We start from the raw sequence: 20,137 nt of genomic DNA on the forward strand, positions 1-20,137 counted from the left end.
GCACTCTTCCAGGTGTTGGAGATATAATAGTGAAAGGTAAAAATTCTGAAAAGCTCCCTTGGAGAGCTTTCATGCTGCTTGAGGGAAGCATATAGTAAATATAAGAAATAATTAAGGTATACTTGGATGTGTTGATTGCTATGAAGAAAATAAAATAGAAAAAGGTAAAGAATATTGGGAGGAATGAAAGTTTTGTCAAGGTGCTTCATAGAAGTAATGTACATTTTCCGTTAAGCAGTTCCAAAATACTTCATAAATATTTGCTGTTATAAATGTCACTCATTTTCATTTTTAAGTTGGTTATTGCTGGTGTACAGAAATGCTATTGTTGGTCTTATATCTAATTCTCTCATTAAGGCTAATAGATTGTTGAACAATTTTCTGAGATAAATAATTGTTCCATCTATAAATAATGATAGTTTTCATTATAATCTTTGTGTACATATTATATTCTTATTGCACAGGCCAGCTATTATCAAACTGCAGTTATGAGACTGGGTATCTTTTCTTTTTCCTGATCCTAAAGAATGCATGTATAACAACCAATTAAAAAAAAATTAAAACAAAACAAAAAAAAAAAAAACAAAACAAAACAAAAAAAAGAATCCATGTATAGAAACTTTACTATGTATAATTTGTAATCCCCATTCTTATTGCTTTTTGGAATATCTGTTCATAAACTGTGATTAGCCCAAAAGTCAGGTAGTATAGGCATAGTTCTGAGTAAAACTAACCCCTAAAACACAGAAGTTGCAACAATAAATGTTTTTCTTCTCAAGAATCTTCTGCATGTCAGCTGTCTGACCAGACCAATATTTTCACTTGAGCTATAAAGGAGACAGTGAAATATCATGTAGGATATTGTTGGACAGTGAATAGTCTCTGCCATAGAGAATAATTCCTGTGAATTTATGTTTGGAAATACTTAAGACATTCAATAAACAAATTATTAGTAATAATGAGAAATTAGCAAGGTGACCGGGTGCAATTAAATCAGTAGTATTTCTACACTATAGTGAATATAGACTATAGAAAGTAATAGAAAAAATTCCATTTGCAATAGCAGCATGAACTGTATAAAAATAGAAGTAAATACATTAATAGATATGAAAGACTTTAATGAGAAAGTGTAGTTGAGAAAAGACATAAAAGAAGACCTAACATAAGTATAATGATATCTGCTTCTGGATGAAGAATAATCAATATTTGAAAAATCAGATTTGCTCAAATGAATAGTTGAATTCAAGGCAATAATGCTCCATTTCTATCACACATTTTGAACATAATACTTAGGTTGATTTGAAACTTCACGTGAAAGAAACAAATATCAAACAAGAATGATCAAAAAGTTTTTTAAAGAAAAAATTAAAACAAAATGAGAGGATAACTGTCCTAATATATCAGAGCATATTATAAAGTAATGACAATTAAAACCCTGGTATTGGTATTGACAAAGAAAAATACACCAATGAATCAAAATGAATCCACAAGTGAAAAGTCCTATATAGGAGAATCTAGTATGGCAAAAATTTCCAATTTTAAATAAATTTTGGAAAATGTGTAATATAGAATAAATGAGCTTGGGACAACTGTACTAACAGGAAAATGAAATCCACTCTTTTTTCTGTTATATACTATAAGGGAAAATTAACTTCTAAGACCTAAAGGTGAGAAAGTACATTTTACAAGGACATTTTCATCCATTCCCTCCTACAGCCATGTAAAAAATGTTAAAAGAATAAAAATAAGATAATAAATCCACACAGTAAAGAGAAGAGCAAATAAGAGGAGAAAAAAACGTGGTTATGCCAGATTTCAGCAACATTTTGAAAGCTTGAGCACAATTTCTTCTTTTCCCCTCCCCTCCCCATTCATCTTGCCTCTTTTTCCTTTTCTTTTTAAGGTCCGGGACTGACGGGGCACCTTTGCCTCTCTCTGCAGGCCCAGGGCTCATGCAGGGACCCTTCTCCACACAGAGGAATTGTTCTTAGAAAGTGGTTTTAGACCCTCAGTGGGGAGAGGATGCCCTTGCCATAGGGTTCAGCCCAAGCCAGGGAGAAGGCAGGAGGAGTCAGGTTTCCCAGGGCACTGCCAGCTAGCCCAGCAGAGGAGCAGAGCAGCCTTCTGGGGTCACCCAAGCAGAAAGCACCCATGGAAATCTCCACTCTCCTTCTCAGGGAAGGGGAGAGAGAGGTGCCTTGTATTTCTGCAGACTTCCCTGCACAAGCCTTACCATCCTCACTAAGTGTTTTTGTTTTTGTTTTTTTCACACGAGATGATTGTACTTTAATAAAAAATTCTGAGAACTAAAATTTCTAAGATTTGACCCAGGACAAAGTGTCTTTCTTGAAAGAAAGGGAAAGGTGAAAGTCCTGCGAAGTTTGTAGGATGTGGTGGTAGAATTGCAAACATAGAGAGCAGGCCAGGGATAAGTATCACCTGGCTAGGAACTGGATGGAGCACATCCCCTGACCACGCTCACATCAGATCATGCCCACAGAGCATCCCAGTGGTCTTCGGATTGCCTGGACCAGGAGCTCTGCCTGAAGGAATGTGGACGTGTTGTGAATTGGAGAAGTAGCGCGCTCACCAAGCGGGAGAAATCGTTCACTTTGCAAAGTGGAATCCCTGAAGAAATTAAAGTTTGGCGTGCTCCTTGCTGTGCCCCAGGGACAAGGAAGCCAGACTTCTATTTTCAAAGTTGAAATGTAGGTTAGAACGTTAGGAGCAGAAGTGACCAGACAGAGGGGGAGGGGAAAGAAAAGGAATCTGGTAAACAGCATAATTGGCCCCTCGAGACCCCCTTCCTAAAGTTTGAGAAACTTACTCTTCCAACTGCACTATCTTCAAATTCCAAACATCCCCAGCCTTGCCATCCTTAGAAGGCACAGATGGCCTTCGCTCTCCAAAGGTGAGTTGAGAATACTTTTGCCTCTTTGACACTTTTTCAACAACATGAGTCATGAAACTAGTTTCCTGAAATCCATCACTGTCCTGTATTCTTCAAGACTCAGGGTTTGATGGCTTAATGTAATTGTTCTCTAGTGGAAATACATCCACAGAAACTATGTTCTAGATATTTTGATTAGGGAGCCAGAACCCTCTAAGCAATTTAAGGGTTTCCACCCTGTGATGGGCTTGAGTCTTCTAACGACTCAACTCCAGATTCGAAGCGTTGGTCCCTATCAGCATGGCCTCGAGGCCTTGGCTTTGCTGAAGTCAGTAGAAGAAAAAACTCTCTCAGAGATCAACTATTTTATGTCTTGCAGAATTTCTGTTTGGAAGACATGCTTTGTCTAATATGCTTCCCACAACTGCCCATCTGGAGCTGGTTAGAATATAAAGTACTTTTCTAGCTTATAGGATAGATTGCTTAGTTGGTGCATTTTTTAAAAAAAGATATTTATAAATTTTAAGGTTATTTCCACTTGTGTACTCACTACTTTTTCTTTTTATTATGACTGCATAACTATATGCTTAAACCTCTGAGAAACTGATATATTAGGCCACTTTCCAGATTTAATACATGTGAAAGTTGATAGACTACAGTTTTAGGAGAATGCCTGTTTCTCCGTGCAATATCAGCCTAATGGAAAGGATCTTTTAAAATGAAAATAGAATGTTTGAGCTGCAGGAAAATGACCCAGTGACACAGATCTTTTATGCTAACTACTTGAAATGAAAATGCGGCTCAGGCACTGTAACTGGGTCCACTTGGTGTTCATCGTCTAAGTGTTCTGGGATAAAGAAGAGATGAGAGGGCAATGCAAAGATGACCAGGAACCAGACAGGAGCTGAGCCGAGGAAGCAAGATCAACACCCAGCAGCGTCCCTCACTTATCCCCAGGTGCACATCTGCCATTTCTTCCTAGGCCTTTGTGCTATCCTTTACAGAAAGGAGAGGAAGCTCAAGAAGCTCAAGAAGAGAAATCAAGCTTGTGTTGAAATAATCCAGTTATTCCATAGATGCACCTGAGCTAAATGGTTTTGAGTCTTCTGTTTTGGTTGGGAATTTGGGGTTTTCAGTAATATAGGTGAAGGAAAAAGGAAATTTGTGTATGGGGATGTTTTGAAATTCTTACTCTTCAAGATTCTGAGACCCCTTTGTCTCTCTACTCACTATTTTGAGCAGGAATTGCACTACAATAGACCCACATTCTAGAAAACCTTCCTTAAGAAAGCATTATTAAGTAGAATCCTGCTATGATGAAACACTTCATTAAATTCACCTGTGGAACCTGAGATTTCTTTCAGCAGTTATATGTACTTTCCTTCATGTGATACCTGATTCTTGAAGTTCACCATTTTGAATTGATTGGTTCAAGCAGGCCATGGTGTGAGGCAGGAGGGGAGGAAGCTCTCCACTTGATACTCTAAAGTAAAAGGGAAAACCACATAAATAAACTCAAACTTCCTTAATAACAGGAAGTACAAGATTATTTAAATAGGGTATTATGAATGTATTCCACCATGGAGGGGTGGGTAGGATTGTGTCTGAGATCCCTAGAGGGGAAACCCAGTGAACTATAGAGGCTAAATGGCACTGGACATCATTTAGAACTGAGAAAAATATTCATGTGGACCCCAAACTTTCTCACTGCAAAGATAGAAACCGTTCCCTATAATAACTACTAAATTGAACAGAGTCTTAAGTTTAAAACACTTCATTAATGTCCTTCTTAAATTTTCCATTTAAGAGCATATTTTGGGGATAAGTTTTGCTGCAATAAATTGATTTTAAGGATGTGACTTTTTTTTTTTCTCCTTGAGTTTTAGCTTTACAGCTGTGTTCTACCATGCTCCTCAGCATGAAAGTGTTCAAGCAGAGTTTGGATGAGCTCTAAGTTCAGAAGGGCAGGCACTCAGTGTGGTCTGCCAACCATCTTTCCAGTCCTGAAGCTAATGGGCCAGAGCATCAACAACCAGACATGGGTCACTGAGTTCATCTTGCTGGGGCTGTCCAGTGATTGGGGCACCCAAGTTTTCCTCTTTGTACTGATCCTGGCCATGTACTTGGTGACCACCGTGGGGAATTCCCTCATTATTCTTCTGATCAGACTGGATAGCAGGCTTCAGACTCCCATGTACTTCTTCCTCAGTGTTCTGTCCCTGGTGGACCTTTGTTATGGAAATAGTGTTGCCCCTCAAATGCTGGCCCACTTGCTCTCAGCCCACAAGTGCATCCCATTCCACAGCTGTGTGCTCCAGCTCTACACCTCCCTGGCATTGGGTGGTTCTGAGTTCTTCCTGCTGGGAGCCATGGCCTATGACCGGTACGTGGCCGTGTGCCACCCCCTGCACTACACAGTCATCATGCATGGAGGACTCTGCCTGGGGCTGGTGGCTGGCTGCCTGGTGGCTGGTTTCTCAAATTCACTAATGGAAACCATCATCACCTTCCGACTGCCATTGTGTCACAATGTTATTAACCACTTTGCCTGTGAGACCCTGGCGGTGCTTCGGCTGGCCTGTGTGGACATCTCCTTCAACCAGGTCATGGTGGCCCTTTCAGGATTCCTGGTGATCATGCTTCCCTGTTCCTTGGTTCTCTTCTCCTACGCTCGTATAGTGGCTGCCATTCTGCACATTCGTTCTACCCAGGGACGTCGCAAAGCTTTTGGGACGTGTGCCTCCCACCTCACTGTGGTTTGCATGTGCTTTGGGGCCACCGTCTTCACCTACCTGGGCCCGCGCTCTGCCTCCTCGGTGGAGAAGGAGAAGATGGTCGCTCTGTTCTATGCCGTGGTGGCACCCATGTTGAACCCCTTGATCTACAGCTTGAGGAATAGGAAGTTATGGCTGCGCTCTGGAAACTTCTAGACAAATTCAGATAAAGGGTCGAGACCTGTGATCCAAATCAAACAAGAGATAAAGTAAACATAGACAGAACTCCCATGCTTACACCAAAAAAGCCTATTATGGTCAGGTCTCTGTGGTCAAAATGTTCACGTGCTGAATGAATTTTCTCACACACCAATTCCTGATTATTTATAGGCCAGTGATCCTTGAGGTGGCCTCTGTTTAGAATGTCTTCTCTTGGGTGTGCCGTCATTTTTGGATGTCTTCTGCCTACTTTTGTTTTTTGTATGTGTCAAAGTCTAAAGTCAGGCCTCTCAAATGTATCCAACAGACCTGGGCTTTGATGCCTGTTCAGCCTCTCACTGCCTGTGCTGTCTGCACCTCATGGAAGCATTTTTATGGCTGAGTTTTTCTTTTATGTTAAATGGAAAAACAGTGTTTTGCTTCCAGAGTGGTTACAAATGTTAGAGGTAACTGGTCTAAAATGCCCGCCGTGCTGCCCGAGCTGTAAAAGGCACTCACTCCCTTTAGCTACGCCAACCTCTGTCCTCCATTATGAATTAGAAGGTCCTTTACTTTCCCCACTCCTCAGAAGGCTCTGAATTATCAGAAAATTGAAAAATGCACTAATCTTCCTAATGGGTAGCAAATAAGTTTCCTTCTCCTTTGAAATGACTTCCAGAAATCACAGCTGCAATCAATTTGGACATTTTGAGATAGCTTCTGGGGTCTGACCATTCCTGCCAAAGAGGAAAGGAGAATTCTATACTAATTATAACTAAACTGTGTAAACTATGTGACATGTTTACTTTATTTTTTTAAACAATCTTCTAAATGTATTTGTAAAAAATAAACTGCACTGTCCAGACTTCATAAATAATACATTCTTTTTTCTGGCCTTTAAACTGTGATGTAGGTTAAATAAATTTGTGGGGAAAATTACATTATCCAAAGGAATTTATGCTGACTTTAATTTCCATAAAATTGATGTATGTGTGCTCGTGTGTGTGTGTGTGTGTGTGTGTGTGTTTAGGGTGAAGAAGTGCTAATATTGACCATGAAACAAATAAAATTCTGTATCACTAACTTATCAATAATGTCATTTTAAATAACTTGAAAAAAATAGAGAAACTCCTAGAAGGATATTGTTAATTTTGCAGAAGATGAGGGGAAACTTTGATCTGATCTCACCAACCTATATAACTATGCCTTCTTCTTCTTCCCTTCTTTCTCCTTCTCCTTCTCCTTCCTTGTATTAGCAGTACTGAAGAGTAAACCCAGGGTCTCACACATGCTGGGCAAGTGCTGTACCACTGAGCTACTCTACAGCACTTTTTATTTTATTTTTTGAGACAGGATTTTGTACATTTCCCAGGCTGATCTCGAATTTACCAACCCTTCTGCCTCAGCTTCCCAAGAAGCTGGGATTACAGCCATGCACCACCATGCCCAGCCTAGGCCTTCTTTTAATGCTTAATTTCTTCAAGGGATAGTTGTCAAGCTTCTTCATTTATTCTTTCTTTATGTGTTCATTTACTTTCATAACAATACAAAGTTCAGGTAGGACAAGGGGATTTTACAAGTGCACTAACACATCCTGTAATTTATCAAAGTTTGTGTATAATGTCTGAGCCGACAAGCTTGCTTATAAACCATCAATTGCTTCCATTTTAGGTAGTTTGTTTAATTTTCCACTTTCAATTCTTACAGAGAAAATAAACATAATGCACACATTTAAAAAGTGTTCCTCATTTACCTTTGTATTAGCGCTTAGGTACACATTTTTAGTTCAAGATGACATTAAAAATCATTCTAATACAACGACAACAAACTATAATTATGCAACTATAAAAGAGCTAATGTGGAATCCATCGTTAAGTCATTCTCATGTTTGCAAGGGTTATTCTGAAATAAATACTACTTCTATGCAGTTCTGTTGTAAGCTTTCCAGGTATGGTTTAAACTTTCTCTCTCTCTCTCTCTCTCTCTCTCTCTCTCTCTCTCTCTCTCTCTCTCTGTTGTGGGAAGATTTATGAGTTATACTTCATGCACTTTTGTGAAAGAGTTTTTCAAGAGCCAACCAACACTAAAAAACTGAATTTCTTACACCAGTTCATGAGGTAAGAAGGAAAAAAGTTAAATTAACTGGGTTAAATAGGATTCCTATCCAACATCCAAAGCATGTGTGTGATATTCTATAGCAAATTGGGAGTACTCAGTACTGGTTGCTGTCTTCTTTAGAAGTAACTTCTGTCATAAGCATTAAGAAGGTGAATGTTGTAATGCTATCAAGTGTATGTGGGTGACTTATTTCTTTTGTGTTAATTTGACTTCCCTGAATGACCTAGTCAGTGAATTAGTCACAATTCACGGTGAATTCGGTCACCAGGCAAATCAAGCCTGCAAGAAAAAAAGCCATTACTGAAAATACTACTCAAATGATTTACTTTTGACATAAACATATAACCTCAATATGAGATATCTAACAAAAACAAGCACTTCCAACGAGACCACAACAGCATCTCTTCTTCCAAGGTTTAGGTTTTCCCCAGAATTCCTGACACATGGAATAGCCGATACGGAGAGTCATTGCTCCTACACTAAAGCCTTGGGCTGCCACAGGCATGTCCATCAGGTGAGTGGTCATTTTTGTATCTCCCTGTTCTTCAATTTGTATAATCCACATGCAACAACTGCAAGACCTGCCATTCCAAAAGGTACGAATGGTGCCTATTTAGCTTTTCAGATAAGTTTAGATCCCTGTTCTTCATCATATGAAGAAAGAGAAACACCTGTGTTGGTTGACATGGTGACTGCTTGAAAAACTTCTGAAAGCAACAAAACCATTCACCACTGGACCAGCTTCTTCTCATTTATTCTTTCTTTCTTTCTTTTTTTTGGGGGGGGGGTATCAGGGATTGAACTCAGGGGCACTCAACCACTGAGCCACATCCCCACCCCTATTTTGTATTTTATTTAGAGACAGGTCTCACTGAGTTGCTTAGTGCCTCACTTTTGAAGCTGGCTTTGAATGCTCCTGCCTCAGCCTCCCAAGCAGCTGGGATTACAGACATGCACCACCACGCCTGACTCATTTATTCTTAATAGTCTCCTACTTTTCAACATCAGTATCCTATAGAAATAAAGCTAATGTGAAAAGATATTTAAACATTTAATTCCTACCTAAAATATATATATATATATATATAGGTTCACTATCTATGCCTCTCTCCAATGGGAAAAAAATCTCTAGCAGTTGCTTTCAAATTTGTTGGAATATCTCTTGGCACATTAGACATGATCTTTGGAGAACAAAAATTTCATATTTTGTATCTTTTAAGACTGTTGCCTAACAAAGTACATTGTTTATAATAGTGAATCTATAAACATTACTGAGCAAAAGAATAAGAGAACTGATTTTTATTGGCCAAACACTTTTCTTTCATATGATAATTACATGATATAAAATTATTCCAAATTTTAAAAGCTAGGTAAAATTTCTTTCTGCTTTCTTAATTAAACTTTTATAGGTACTATGTAAATACATTCTAAGATATTATTTGAGGCACTATTATGCCATATAGAAATTGCTATTACTATTGGATTTAAAATTGCCATTGAAATCTAATAAAAAATGAAATGGTAAAATTATTTTTTAAAAAATCTAAATTCTGTGCACCAGGAAGAAAGAACTAACACTTGGAAGCAATGCTTTTGGAACAGTAAAAAAAAAAAATCATTCTGGGTCTTTGTAGTTTTCTCTATTGTGCAATAATATATAAATAAATCACATGTTTTTGTTTTCTAGCTTCACCATTTTATTTTACCATCAATTCAACAGCATGCCTGGAAGAGATAAATGGATGGAGGGTTCAAGATGAGGCTGTAGAGTCGGGCAGGGTCCCAAATTGTAGGAGCCTAAGATTATGGTAGGAATTTAGGATTTTATGCTAAAGGCAATGGGACACCATTAAAACTTTTTAAGTCAAAGGAAACAGTTATATTCAGACTTTTCATTTGAAAATCAAATGTATTCTGGCTGGTATATGGAGAAAAAAATTGGCGATGAAGATGGTGTTGGAAAATAAGGATATTATTGTAATAATAATTCATTAAAGAGTAGTAGAGAATTGGACTGTGGTATGTCTAGCAGGGGAGGGAGAAAGTTAGACAAATATGAAAAAGATAGAAAAAGTAAGTGATGTTTAGGTAATTGGACTGAGAAAGGGAAGTAAAGAAGAAAGATAATCAAGAATGTCAGTTTTCAGTCATGAGCAATTTAATGAGTGGTGACATATTCATTTTCTGCGGGACTCTTCAGTTTCCTTGAAAGTCTAGTGCGGCCCCTCTCTTCACAGGGCCCTCTTATCATGCTTGCTTCCTCCCTCCACTTTGCAAACTTCCAGCAGACAGTCTGTCTTGGCTTAGACCCATTCCCCAAGGAGGTTTCCTTCAGCCTTGACCCACTCCACTGCTATGCACGGGTCCTCCAATATGGTAACAAATGGTTTCTTCAACTCCTCCTTAAATGAGAGCAATTTTAGACCTTTAAACATTATGTATGCCCTAAATGAGTGAGATATCCTGAATTAAATATATGAGTCAATATTAGTTCAGACCAGTAGATGGCATCTCGCTTATTTAAGAAGCAAGTTTCCTTTAAAATGCAGAATAATTGAGGCCCTCCTACAGTTTTTCATCATGGAAATTGTGTATAACATGGCTGGGGTTGTGGCATTTGCCTAGCATGAGTGAGGCATTGGGTTCAATCCTCAGCACCACATAAAAATAAAATAAAGGTATTGTGTCCACCTACAACTAAAAAAATAAATATTTTAAAAAAGTATAACATGAAATTTGTCATTTTAGCCATTTTAAGTGTATGATTTAGTGAATCAATTGTATTTGAAATGTTGTGTGACAATCACTACTATTTCCAAAATTTTTATCACCTAATTTTGTATTTAATTGATTTTCTAAGACTTGTATCTTATACTCTTATACAAAGTCTTTACAACTGGACCACTGAACTCTGTCTGTTTTAAAGGAAGGTATTTCCATTTAGCTCTTCTACATGTTTTACCAACCTGCAAAGATTATTTTGTCTTGATTCTTCAGCTTACTTCAACTTACTGTATTAGTTTAATCTTTCCATTTCATAGGTATAATAAGCATGAGAAAGGAAGAGCAAATAGTGCGTGTCCAATATATATCACTTTGCAGTTACATATAAATCTACTTCATGCTTGATTAAAAACTAGTATTAAACAGATTTTGTATATTTTTATGTACTTTATAATTTTCATTTTAATTTATTTATATTTTTGGTAACAGGGATTGCATCCGGAGTACTTAACTACTGAGCCATGTCCCCAGCCTGGTTTTTTTTTTTTTAATTTTTAAGATTTTGAGACAGAGCCTCACTAAGTTGCAGAGGCTGGCTTCAAACTTGCAATCCTCCTACTTCAATCTTCTGAGCAGCTGGAGTTACAGGCATGTGCCACGAGCCCTGCTTACTGTACGTTAAAACAAATTATTTGCATATGTCAAATCATTTTATCTAGGAGACTATAATAAGACATTTTCAAATACCTTTTCAATTGTTGTTTACTAGTCCTTGATGTTGTTACATTTAAGTGTGTGAAATTTACATAAGAACAATTCTTGAAGCTCTGACATGTCCAATAATGGAATTCTGACATGTCCAGAATTCCAGTCTATTCTTATATGCCCTATCCCCAAATCCTGAGAATCCTCTGGGATGTTGGTATAGAATTTGAATGTCTTTGGCTTGGATTAGTTCTAGATTCTCCAGAACTCCTGCAAGGATAGAAGTTAAGTGAGACAAAAGAAAAATAATCTTATGTATCATGACCAAGGCCTATGCCCAGTGAAATTCCTCCAGGCTCACTTTTCAGTAACATCTGTTTCTAAAAACCATATTCATAAAAGCAGGGGAGCAAAATGTCCAAGTTGCATCTTTTACACTAGAAACTCCATATGTGCATTGAGAGGTAGGATAAGGAGAGAGAAAAAAAGAAGGAGGGAAAGACTGGTAAATTGTCAAGTACATTAGTATAGACCACTTTAATTAGAGCAAAATCATTTACCAAAAAAAGAAAGAATAAAAGAAAAAGAAAGAAATGGTTTTCAGGAAAATCAAAAAGTAGGCCTGAGTATTTGTTTCTGTGGCTCTGAATGTCCAAGGCAAAGTCTCTCTGACATTCTCAAACCCTTAACAGCTGGTCTTCCCAGAGTTACTGTGAACTTCTAGAAAGCAATATATGCTATTGCCACATTCTGAACTCTCAGCATATCTGTTTAGGCCTAGGAATTTTGAGTTCCCCCTTCCCATTAAAAGCCATATGCAATGTCAGTGTCTTCATAGTCTTTATCTATGCTTTCCTGAATTGCAACTCTCAGACCCCCAGTAAAACTATTTTGCTTTTAGTTTCTGGGTTTGAATCAATGTCCCAATCAAAACCACCTGTAAATGTTTTTGGACCCCCAAAATCCTTTTAGTATCAACATGCCCACCTATCAATATAGGAAATAAAGTAAATATGACATTAGTGAAATTCATCTGGTTTCCAGTGAGTATTAATAGCAGGTTACTAATGTTCACAAACAGTGCTTAATAATTCATCATAGAGTTTTGCCATGGTAAGTCTGTGTTTGCAGATTCATGCTCCTAGTTTTGAAAATTTAAGGGAGAAAAAACTACATTTTTTGGCCTTTATATTTATGGTACAAATTTTTCTTTCTATGATTCCACATAGGTTGAAAATGGGTTATGAACTCCCATTTTTACCCCAAATACAAATTGCAGAATCACATCGGTTACACATTCACATTTTTACATAATGCCACACTTGAATCAAATGTATGAAGGATGATATGTCATGAGCTTTGTAATGTTTTGAACAACCAATAAAAAAAAGAAAATGGGGCTATAAAATTGCATACAATAGTTTTTCCAGAATCCTCCAATAAAATTGAGGACCTGGGAGAAAACAATTTATGATAACTTGTGTGTGTGTGTATGTGTGTGTGTGCGCGCATGCGTGTGTAAGGTATGTGTGTTAAAAAGAAATTATTTTCTTGCGTTTATTTTTCTTTGCACTATATGAAATTCATTTCCTTTGAAGGATAGATAAGTTTTACATTTTGTCTCATGGCCATCCTTATATTAAGATGAGATTGTTTTCCACAAAAACAGTCAGTACTAATCTTTTCCTGTTCCTTTACTTCAGATATTATTATTTTACAAATTTTTTACCTTGTCGTATGTGAAGTCATCCTTGCTTGAATATTGAGATCTGTCATGTTTGCAGCTCCATGTCTAATCTCTGTATCCATACAAGGTCACATGTCCATAATCTTAAATAGATTTTCTCATAATGTTCAAGATTGGTTGAAAATAGGTAGGTATTGATCTTATTGGTTTCCTTCGAGGTTTTTTTCTGTTTTTACTTCTCATTAACCTGTTTGCAATGAAACAAGTAGAATTTTTTAACCATTCATATTGTGGAAAACAATTTCATGGAAAATACTTCAACTTCAGGAACAGATAGTATCCTAAGAATAAGCAGTAAGCCACCCTTCCAGCCCTGTCTCAAGTAACCACTCCTATATTCAAAGAGAAACCAAAGGAAGGAAATATTTTCACCAATATTAGAACTGGAAAATATTTCCAACCACAAAATTTGAAGAATTCATGCCAGAATTGGCAAATAATATCAATCAAGGCAGACACAAAAATTCTTTCTAAAATAGGAATGTCATGATAAAACAAGTAGAAACAATTCTGGAAAACCAACCCATTTTTCCCTAGTTTAGAGAAAAAACTGGAGGTTTGGGAAAGCCATGGTTGAAATGACATCTGTGTCACTGGGAATCATTTCTTTCCAGCACAGATCTACAGTGTTTGAAAGCCAAGGAAAGGCTAGGAGATAAATGGTTACTTATTTTATTAGTGTTGTTGCCTGCTTAAAGAAGAAGCTCATTTTGATGCGGGAAAATCCTTTCACACTTGTTGAGGGCAAAATTCACAGTCACTGTGCACCATGGAAGAGACTAGGATCAGTTGTGGCAGCAGACTTCATTTTTAATAGTGTGAGTGAAAAGCTGTGGATGTTCATCAACAGGGAAACACGAAGCAGTTCTCTTCAGATGTGGGTGTTCTCGCCCTGAGGAATCACTTATGTGCAGGTAACAGTACCAAAGTTGATCTTATCTCATGACATCAGCTTAACAACAATGACTCTCTAACCCAGTGCTGTTCCAGTATTCAATCACCTGCTTGACAACTTCACTTTCATTTCCACACATGCAAACACAAACTACTTTGAATCCCCCACCAAAATATTCTTCTGAAGTTCACTCAATATATGGTGTTGCTACTCTTCCATTCCCTTGTCTCCTGTTTTCTTACAATGCATATCCAGTCCATAGGCAATCCATCTTATTAGCTCGATGAGAATTCAAAATACATATTGACTTTAGGACTTTGGATCTTGCTACAGTGGAGCTTTTCATATCAGACAGTCACTCCCACTGAAGAAAACTTGAAAACCTAGCTATAAATGTGAAAAGGAATACCTTACTGAAAGAATTAGAGAGTTTTCTAGGCAAAAATTCAAAATTCAACATTGTAAAGAGAAGGAAGAGCAAACACACGAGCCCACCATTCAGCTGACCTTCATTCTCGAGGCTTTTTCAACTTTTATGGTGGTCAAGAGACTGAACATGAAGGGAAATTACAGTCACCTCACAGCTGAGACTACTCTAGTTACATTTCAGAGCCATCAAGGAATGTCCCTCCCATCTGTCAGGTGGGATTTCTGGACCACTATTCTCTAGGAGTAAGGATGAGTAGCAAAAGAAAAACCACCCATATTCCAGTAAGCTCATCTGAAGTGATTTGTCCCTAAGATTATTGCCTACTAGAAGCTAAATAAATCCTCTCTTGAGGAAGGTAATGTCAAGCTTCACATCATCCCTATAATTTTTCATATACATTGTCCAACATTCAATAAAAGTGATCTGTCTTAGAAGATAAGACAAAAATTCTGAAACTGAGGGGAAAAACCTAATGGCAAAATTAATCCCAGGGAAATATAGATATTGATGCTATCAGACACAAATTTAAAATAACTGAATAAGGCAAGATGTGGTGGCACACACCTGTATCCCAGGTATTCAGGAGGCTGAGAGAAGAGGATCACAAGTTTGAGGTCAGTTTGGGTAACTTAGTGAGATCCTGTCTTTTTTTTTTTTTTTAAAGGACAGGGTATGGGGAAGGGAATAAGTATGTGGCTCAGTGACAGAGTACCCCTGGGTTCAATCCCCAATATCCCCCCCCACACACACACACAAATTAACATGTTTAATATTTAAGGATACTCCTTTTTGTACAGTACCAAAAAGAACTGAATGGGCCAGGCATGGTGGCTCATACCTATAATCCCAATGGCTCAGGAGACTGAGGAAGGAGGGTCGCAAGTTCAAAGCCAGCTGCAACAACTTAGCAAGCTTTTCAGCAATGCATGAAGATCCTGTTTCCAAATAAAAAGTAAAACAGGCTGGGGATATTTCTCAGTGGTTAAGCAACCCTGGGTTCAATCCCTGGTACAAAAAAAAAATCAACTTAGATGAAAAGTTAAATTCCTTAAGGTGAAAAGCTACCAAAGCCCACATATGGAAAAACTGTAAAAACCCTGAACCATGAGAAAAGTTTAATATAAGTAAAAAAATCCTCCCATGAGGAGAAACCCAGGTCAAGATAGTTCTACTAATAAATTCCATCAAATATACAAGAATGATAGGCTACTAGTTGTACACAAATTCTCCTAGAAGATAGAAAACAACAGATTGCTCACCACATTATTTTATGAATTCTTATTTACCTTGATAGTAAAACCAAAGATATTGCAAGAAAAAAATCATAAACTAATAACCTTCACAAATAGACACAAACAGCTAATAAAATATTAGCAAATCTGGTCCATCAATATACCAAACATACTGAGGAAAATTTATTTAAAAACTCAAGGTTGGTTCAACATTCAAAGTCAATTAAATCAATGTGTTTCATTTATTAACAGACTGAAATGAAAATCTGATTGATCATCCTAAGGCAACAAATATAACTCAACATAACTCATGACAAATATGTTTAAACATAGCCCTTAACCAATAAGCAATATCTACAAATAACTTCCAGGTAACATTACCCTTAATGGTGAAAGACAGAAAAATTCCCTTCTAACACTAAAGACATGACCTTTGTATGTATGCTCACAATTTTTCTTCAACTGAATGTTGTAGCAAAGTAATAAGATAAGAAAAATAAATAAATAAAAACACTGTATATAAGAAATAAATAAAAATTATTTTATCTCTCAGGCCACATTATTATAGACATAAAAAATAACAAAGAATCTACAATAATGCTTCTAGAACTAAAAAGGGAGTTTTGCAAGGTCACAAGTTGACAAAACTAATATGTATACATACATATATATGTGTATATAATATATATTTATACACACCACACACACACACACACACACACAGAGAGAGAGAGAGAGAGAGAGAGAGAGAGAGAGGGAACACTGGTACTAGTGGAACATTGCCAATGTTAGAGAAGTAGGAAATTCCAAGTTTCAATATTTTATTGAAGCTCCCTTCAATAAAGAATTATATGACAAGAAAAGTCACAATTAACTTTTGCAGAACTATGGAATCTAGTATGATTTACAATATTCAGGAGAAAGATGAATGAAGGTAGAAGCTGCTGCATTGCAATAAGAATGTCTGTGGCATTTAAATTATCCACCTATTATGCCTCATTTAACAGACTGGTGGCAACTTTTACAGATTACCAGGACTGCTATGAAACTGGGGTAGCATGAAGGACCCTTCATTTTGATTCTTGCAATCATGCCAGAAAGATTTCAGACACATTACTCATAATAACAGGTGTGAGTTTATAAGAGGGGAAAACGTTTTAGTCAGCTTTTGTGTTACTGTGACCAAAAGACCCCACAAGAACAACATAGGGATGGAAAGTTTGTTTGGGGCTCACGGTTTCAAAAGTCACAGTTCATATACAGCTGACTCCATAGCTCTGGGCCTGAAGTGATATAGAACATCATTGTGCAAGGACATGGTGAAAAAAAGTAGCTCAGGACATGACAATAAGAAGCTGAGAGGGTTCTGCTTACCAGGCACAAAATATAAACCCCAAAGGCACACTCCCAGTGACCCACTGCCTGCCACTGACCACCTGCCTATAGGTACCACCCAGTTAATCCACATCAGTGGGCTCACGCACTAATTAGGATAGTAACCCAATCACTTACCTCTAAACTTTCTGCCATTGTTTTACCTGTGAATTTTTTGGTGAAAACCTCATATCGAAACCATATCAGATAAGAAAGGAAAATAAAACACTGTCAAAGGACAGAGAGAAAAAGATCAGAGAGAAGAATGATACACCCCTCCTGCCTTCCAGTTCTGGGGGTCCCTGGGAATTTTCCAGAGTCTAGTTCAAGTCCACTTCTGATTTCTGACTGACAGCGTAGGAACTACAGAGACTGCCTCAAAGTCATTGTGTGGTGATCAGAGTTAGAGATTTTAAGGAAATCGTACATCCCTGCTTTTGCCTCAATTTTCTGCCCTCTTAATTGGTTTATTATTCTTTGAATAACCCCCATCAAGATTTCTTTGTGAAAGTTTTGATGTTTTCATTGCAAGAGAGATTCAGGGTTGGGAGAAGTTTGATAATAAGGGAGGTTCTGGGCCACCTGGTAGGGCACGACATGATCTTGAAACAATAGTTTATTTATTTTTTCTTTTTTTAAGGGATTGTAACTATGACTTGGGGAGGTTTCAACATACCCAGCCCCCATCTTCCAAGTGCTTCTTTGTCAGATAAGGATCCCTGCGGTTTTCAGTCACCCTTCACTACCTTCCCTGCTCACCCATTAATGGTTGACTAGCTACCTAAGGGCAACTGTCAAGATGATAGCCCCACACTTCTGGGCCAGGTTACTAGTGTGAGGAAGAGCAATAGGAACCTTCTCAAAGGCAATGCGTTAACAGTTTCAGTTTATCTATAAACCAACTAAAAAAGTGGTGGCACAGAACTTACCTTTGTTTTGCTTGGCTGGGGGTCTTACTAAACAGATAGGATTGACAGATAGTAAAACAGAGGCAGGAAGTTAAGGCAAGGGACACCCCCATCCCCCCAAAAAAAAAGGCTTCTCTAAATGTACTGGCTACTCCATGAAGTTAATCTGTACAAACATACCAAACATTCCAGTCAACTCTTTTGTCCCAGGGAGACAGGGAGAGGGAAAGAAGACTGACCTGAATGAAAGCTACAAACTCAACAACTAGAGGGGCACAACCAATTAGAAGTCACGGGGCCAACCAGTAGTCTTGGCGATTTTCCAATTCTTAATTAGCATAGATGTTGACCAATAGCCTTTGCAGCACTTTTCCTACACCTGATTAGCCTAGGTTTTTTTTTTTTTTTTTTTTTTTTTTGGTACCAGGGATTGAACCCAAGGGAACTTAACCACTGAGCCACATCCTCACCCTTTTATGGATTTTATTTAGAGACAGGGTCTTGCTGAGTAGCTTAGGGTTTCACTAAGTTGCTGAGGCTGGCTTTGAACTCACAATCCTCCTGCCTCAGCCTCTCAAGCTGCTGGGATTATGATTAGCCTAGATATTGATTGGTGTCCATACCCCGTAGAAATATAAGCCCCTAGACTAGTATATTTAACCCATTATCAGGTCCTCTCTTGCCTGGCAAGAGCTCTGTTTCTTTTGTTCTCACTCAAGTAAATTCTGCTTTTTCACTCTCATTCTCCATTGTCCATGGGTTTCATTCTTAAATTTGCACAAGGCCCCAGAAAGGAGTCACGGGCGGGCAGCTGGGTCCTGCCGCTACACAAAGTGGGCATAACCTACTGAGGAGAGCTGCAACCCAGTTAGATCCCTCTCACTGCTGCTGAAGAATCTGGTCCTGCCTGCTGAGACCACTGCTAATACCAGTGGGCACTCCTCTGTGAACTTCTGCCTCTGCTGAAGTTGCCTGTAACCCTGCAGTGAACACAGCAGCAAAGGCGGAAGAATCTGATTCCTCTCTAACTCTAGTTTCATTACCAGGACTAGGATAGCTTCCCAGGTAGACTTTGGTGAATACATTTGAGGGCAAAAGCATTGGTTGTAGAAGTTTCAGTTGAGAGCAGCAGATAGATCAAAAAGCTGGGAAGGAAGGAGTTGTACAGAAGATATATTGGGGAATAATGACTCTTAAAAACACAGGTGTGTACCAGAAATCCATACACACATCTAAGACTGAAAATCCATATATAAATCCAGGTCTGAGAGCATCCTAATATTTCACCTCCAGATGACCTTCAGGCTCTACCCAGTACCAAGTCAAAGCCAAAGCAGAGCTGTAAATAGCCCTAGTGTTGAAGCTGTGCCCTATGCAGAATCACATGTCCATCGGTGAATGAATAGATAATGGACCGCAGCACAGTCACATAGGGGAACATCAAGCAGTGATAAAGAATGAATTATTCCTTACAGTTAAAAAACCTGGACATAACAAAACAACAGATAGAGGAGGGTTCTGAGAAAAAGAAGAAAAGTGCTCAAGGACTTCAGGAGCCGAGAACAACACAGTGAGCTCACTGGGTCTTCTCATTGCTTTTTGTCCATCCTGGACATAGATCTGTCAGGCTAGAACCAAGAGTAGACATAGACCAAAAAGCTTTGAGAAAACCTGCATAGCTGAACTCCAGAATGAATGAAAGTGTGTCAGTCCGTCATAGAATGCAATTTGTATCTCTGAAATACTGCCAATCTGTTTAGGATTATTTGCATGAATTTTTTGATTCCTAGAGTTAAAAATCATAATCACAGTAATTCAGGGAGTCCTCTTACAGTAGGTGGGGCTTTCTACCTCTGGAGGAGAAGCGTGATCCCCATTCCTCTGCCACCACACAGGTAATGAGAGCATGGGCAACTACTCTTCGGTGGAAACTCTGTCATTTTTCTCTTAGCCAACAGCACATCACAATAGTTTAAGTCCAAAATTCTGGTTAATATCAAATGTTACATTTCAGGGGATATCAGAACATTTCTTAGAATCTGGAGATCAATTAAGGCCAGAGATATGAAAGAGCTGGATCCTGTTTCCTTGCTGTGATTTGGTTTTCATACTTCAGTCTTGTAAGAGAAGCTATATTAAAGGTTGCTTGCTCAATTACCACAAGCATAAGTGGCACTTCAGATTAAATTGTTTATAGCTTTC

The 20,137-nt window shown here is 38.1% G+C and overlaps 1 protein-coding gene and 1 pseudogene across 1 annotated transcript; one reads left to right on the forward strand and one right to left on the reverse strand.

Moving 5' to 3' along the window:
• Positions 1–4,902: 4,902 nt before the first annotated feature.
• LOC124086168 (olfactory receptor-like protein OLF3) lies at positions 4,903–5,820 on the forward strand. Its single transcript, XM_046434186.1, has one exon. The coding sequence runs from the start codon at positions 4,903–4,905 to the stop codon at positions 5,818–5,820; it is 918 nt and encodes a 305-aa protein (XP_046290142.1).
• A 2,461-nt stretch (positions 5,821–8,281) lies between these two features.
• LOC124086086 (HIG1 domain family member 1A, mitochondrial-like) lies at positions 8,282–8,607 on the reverse strand (annotated as a pseudogene).
• Positions 8,608–20,137: the final 11,530 nt, after the last annotated feature.

The sequence above is a fragment of the Marmota monax genome, unplaced genomic scaffold (assembly GCF_021218885.2).
Source record: "Marmota monax isolate L192 unplaced genomic scaffold, Marmota_monax_Labrador192_F-V1.1 WCK01_AAM20220418_F8-fsc00122, whole genome shotgun sequence".
In the NCBI taxonomy this organism is placed as follows: Eukaryota; Metazoa; Chordata; class Mammalia; order Rodentia; family Sciuridae; genus Marmota; species Marmota monax.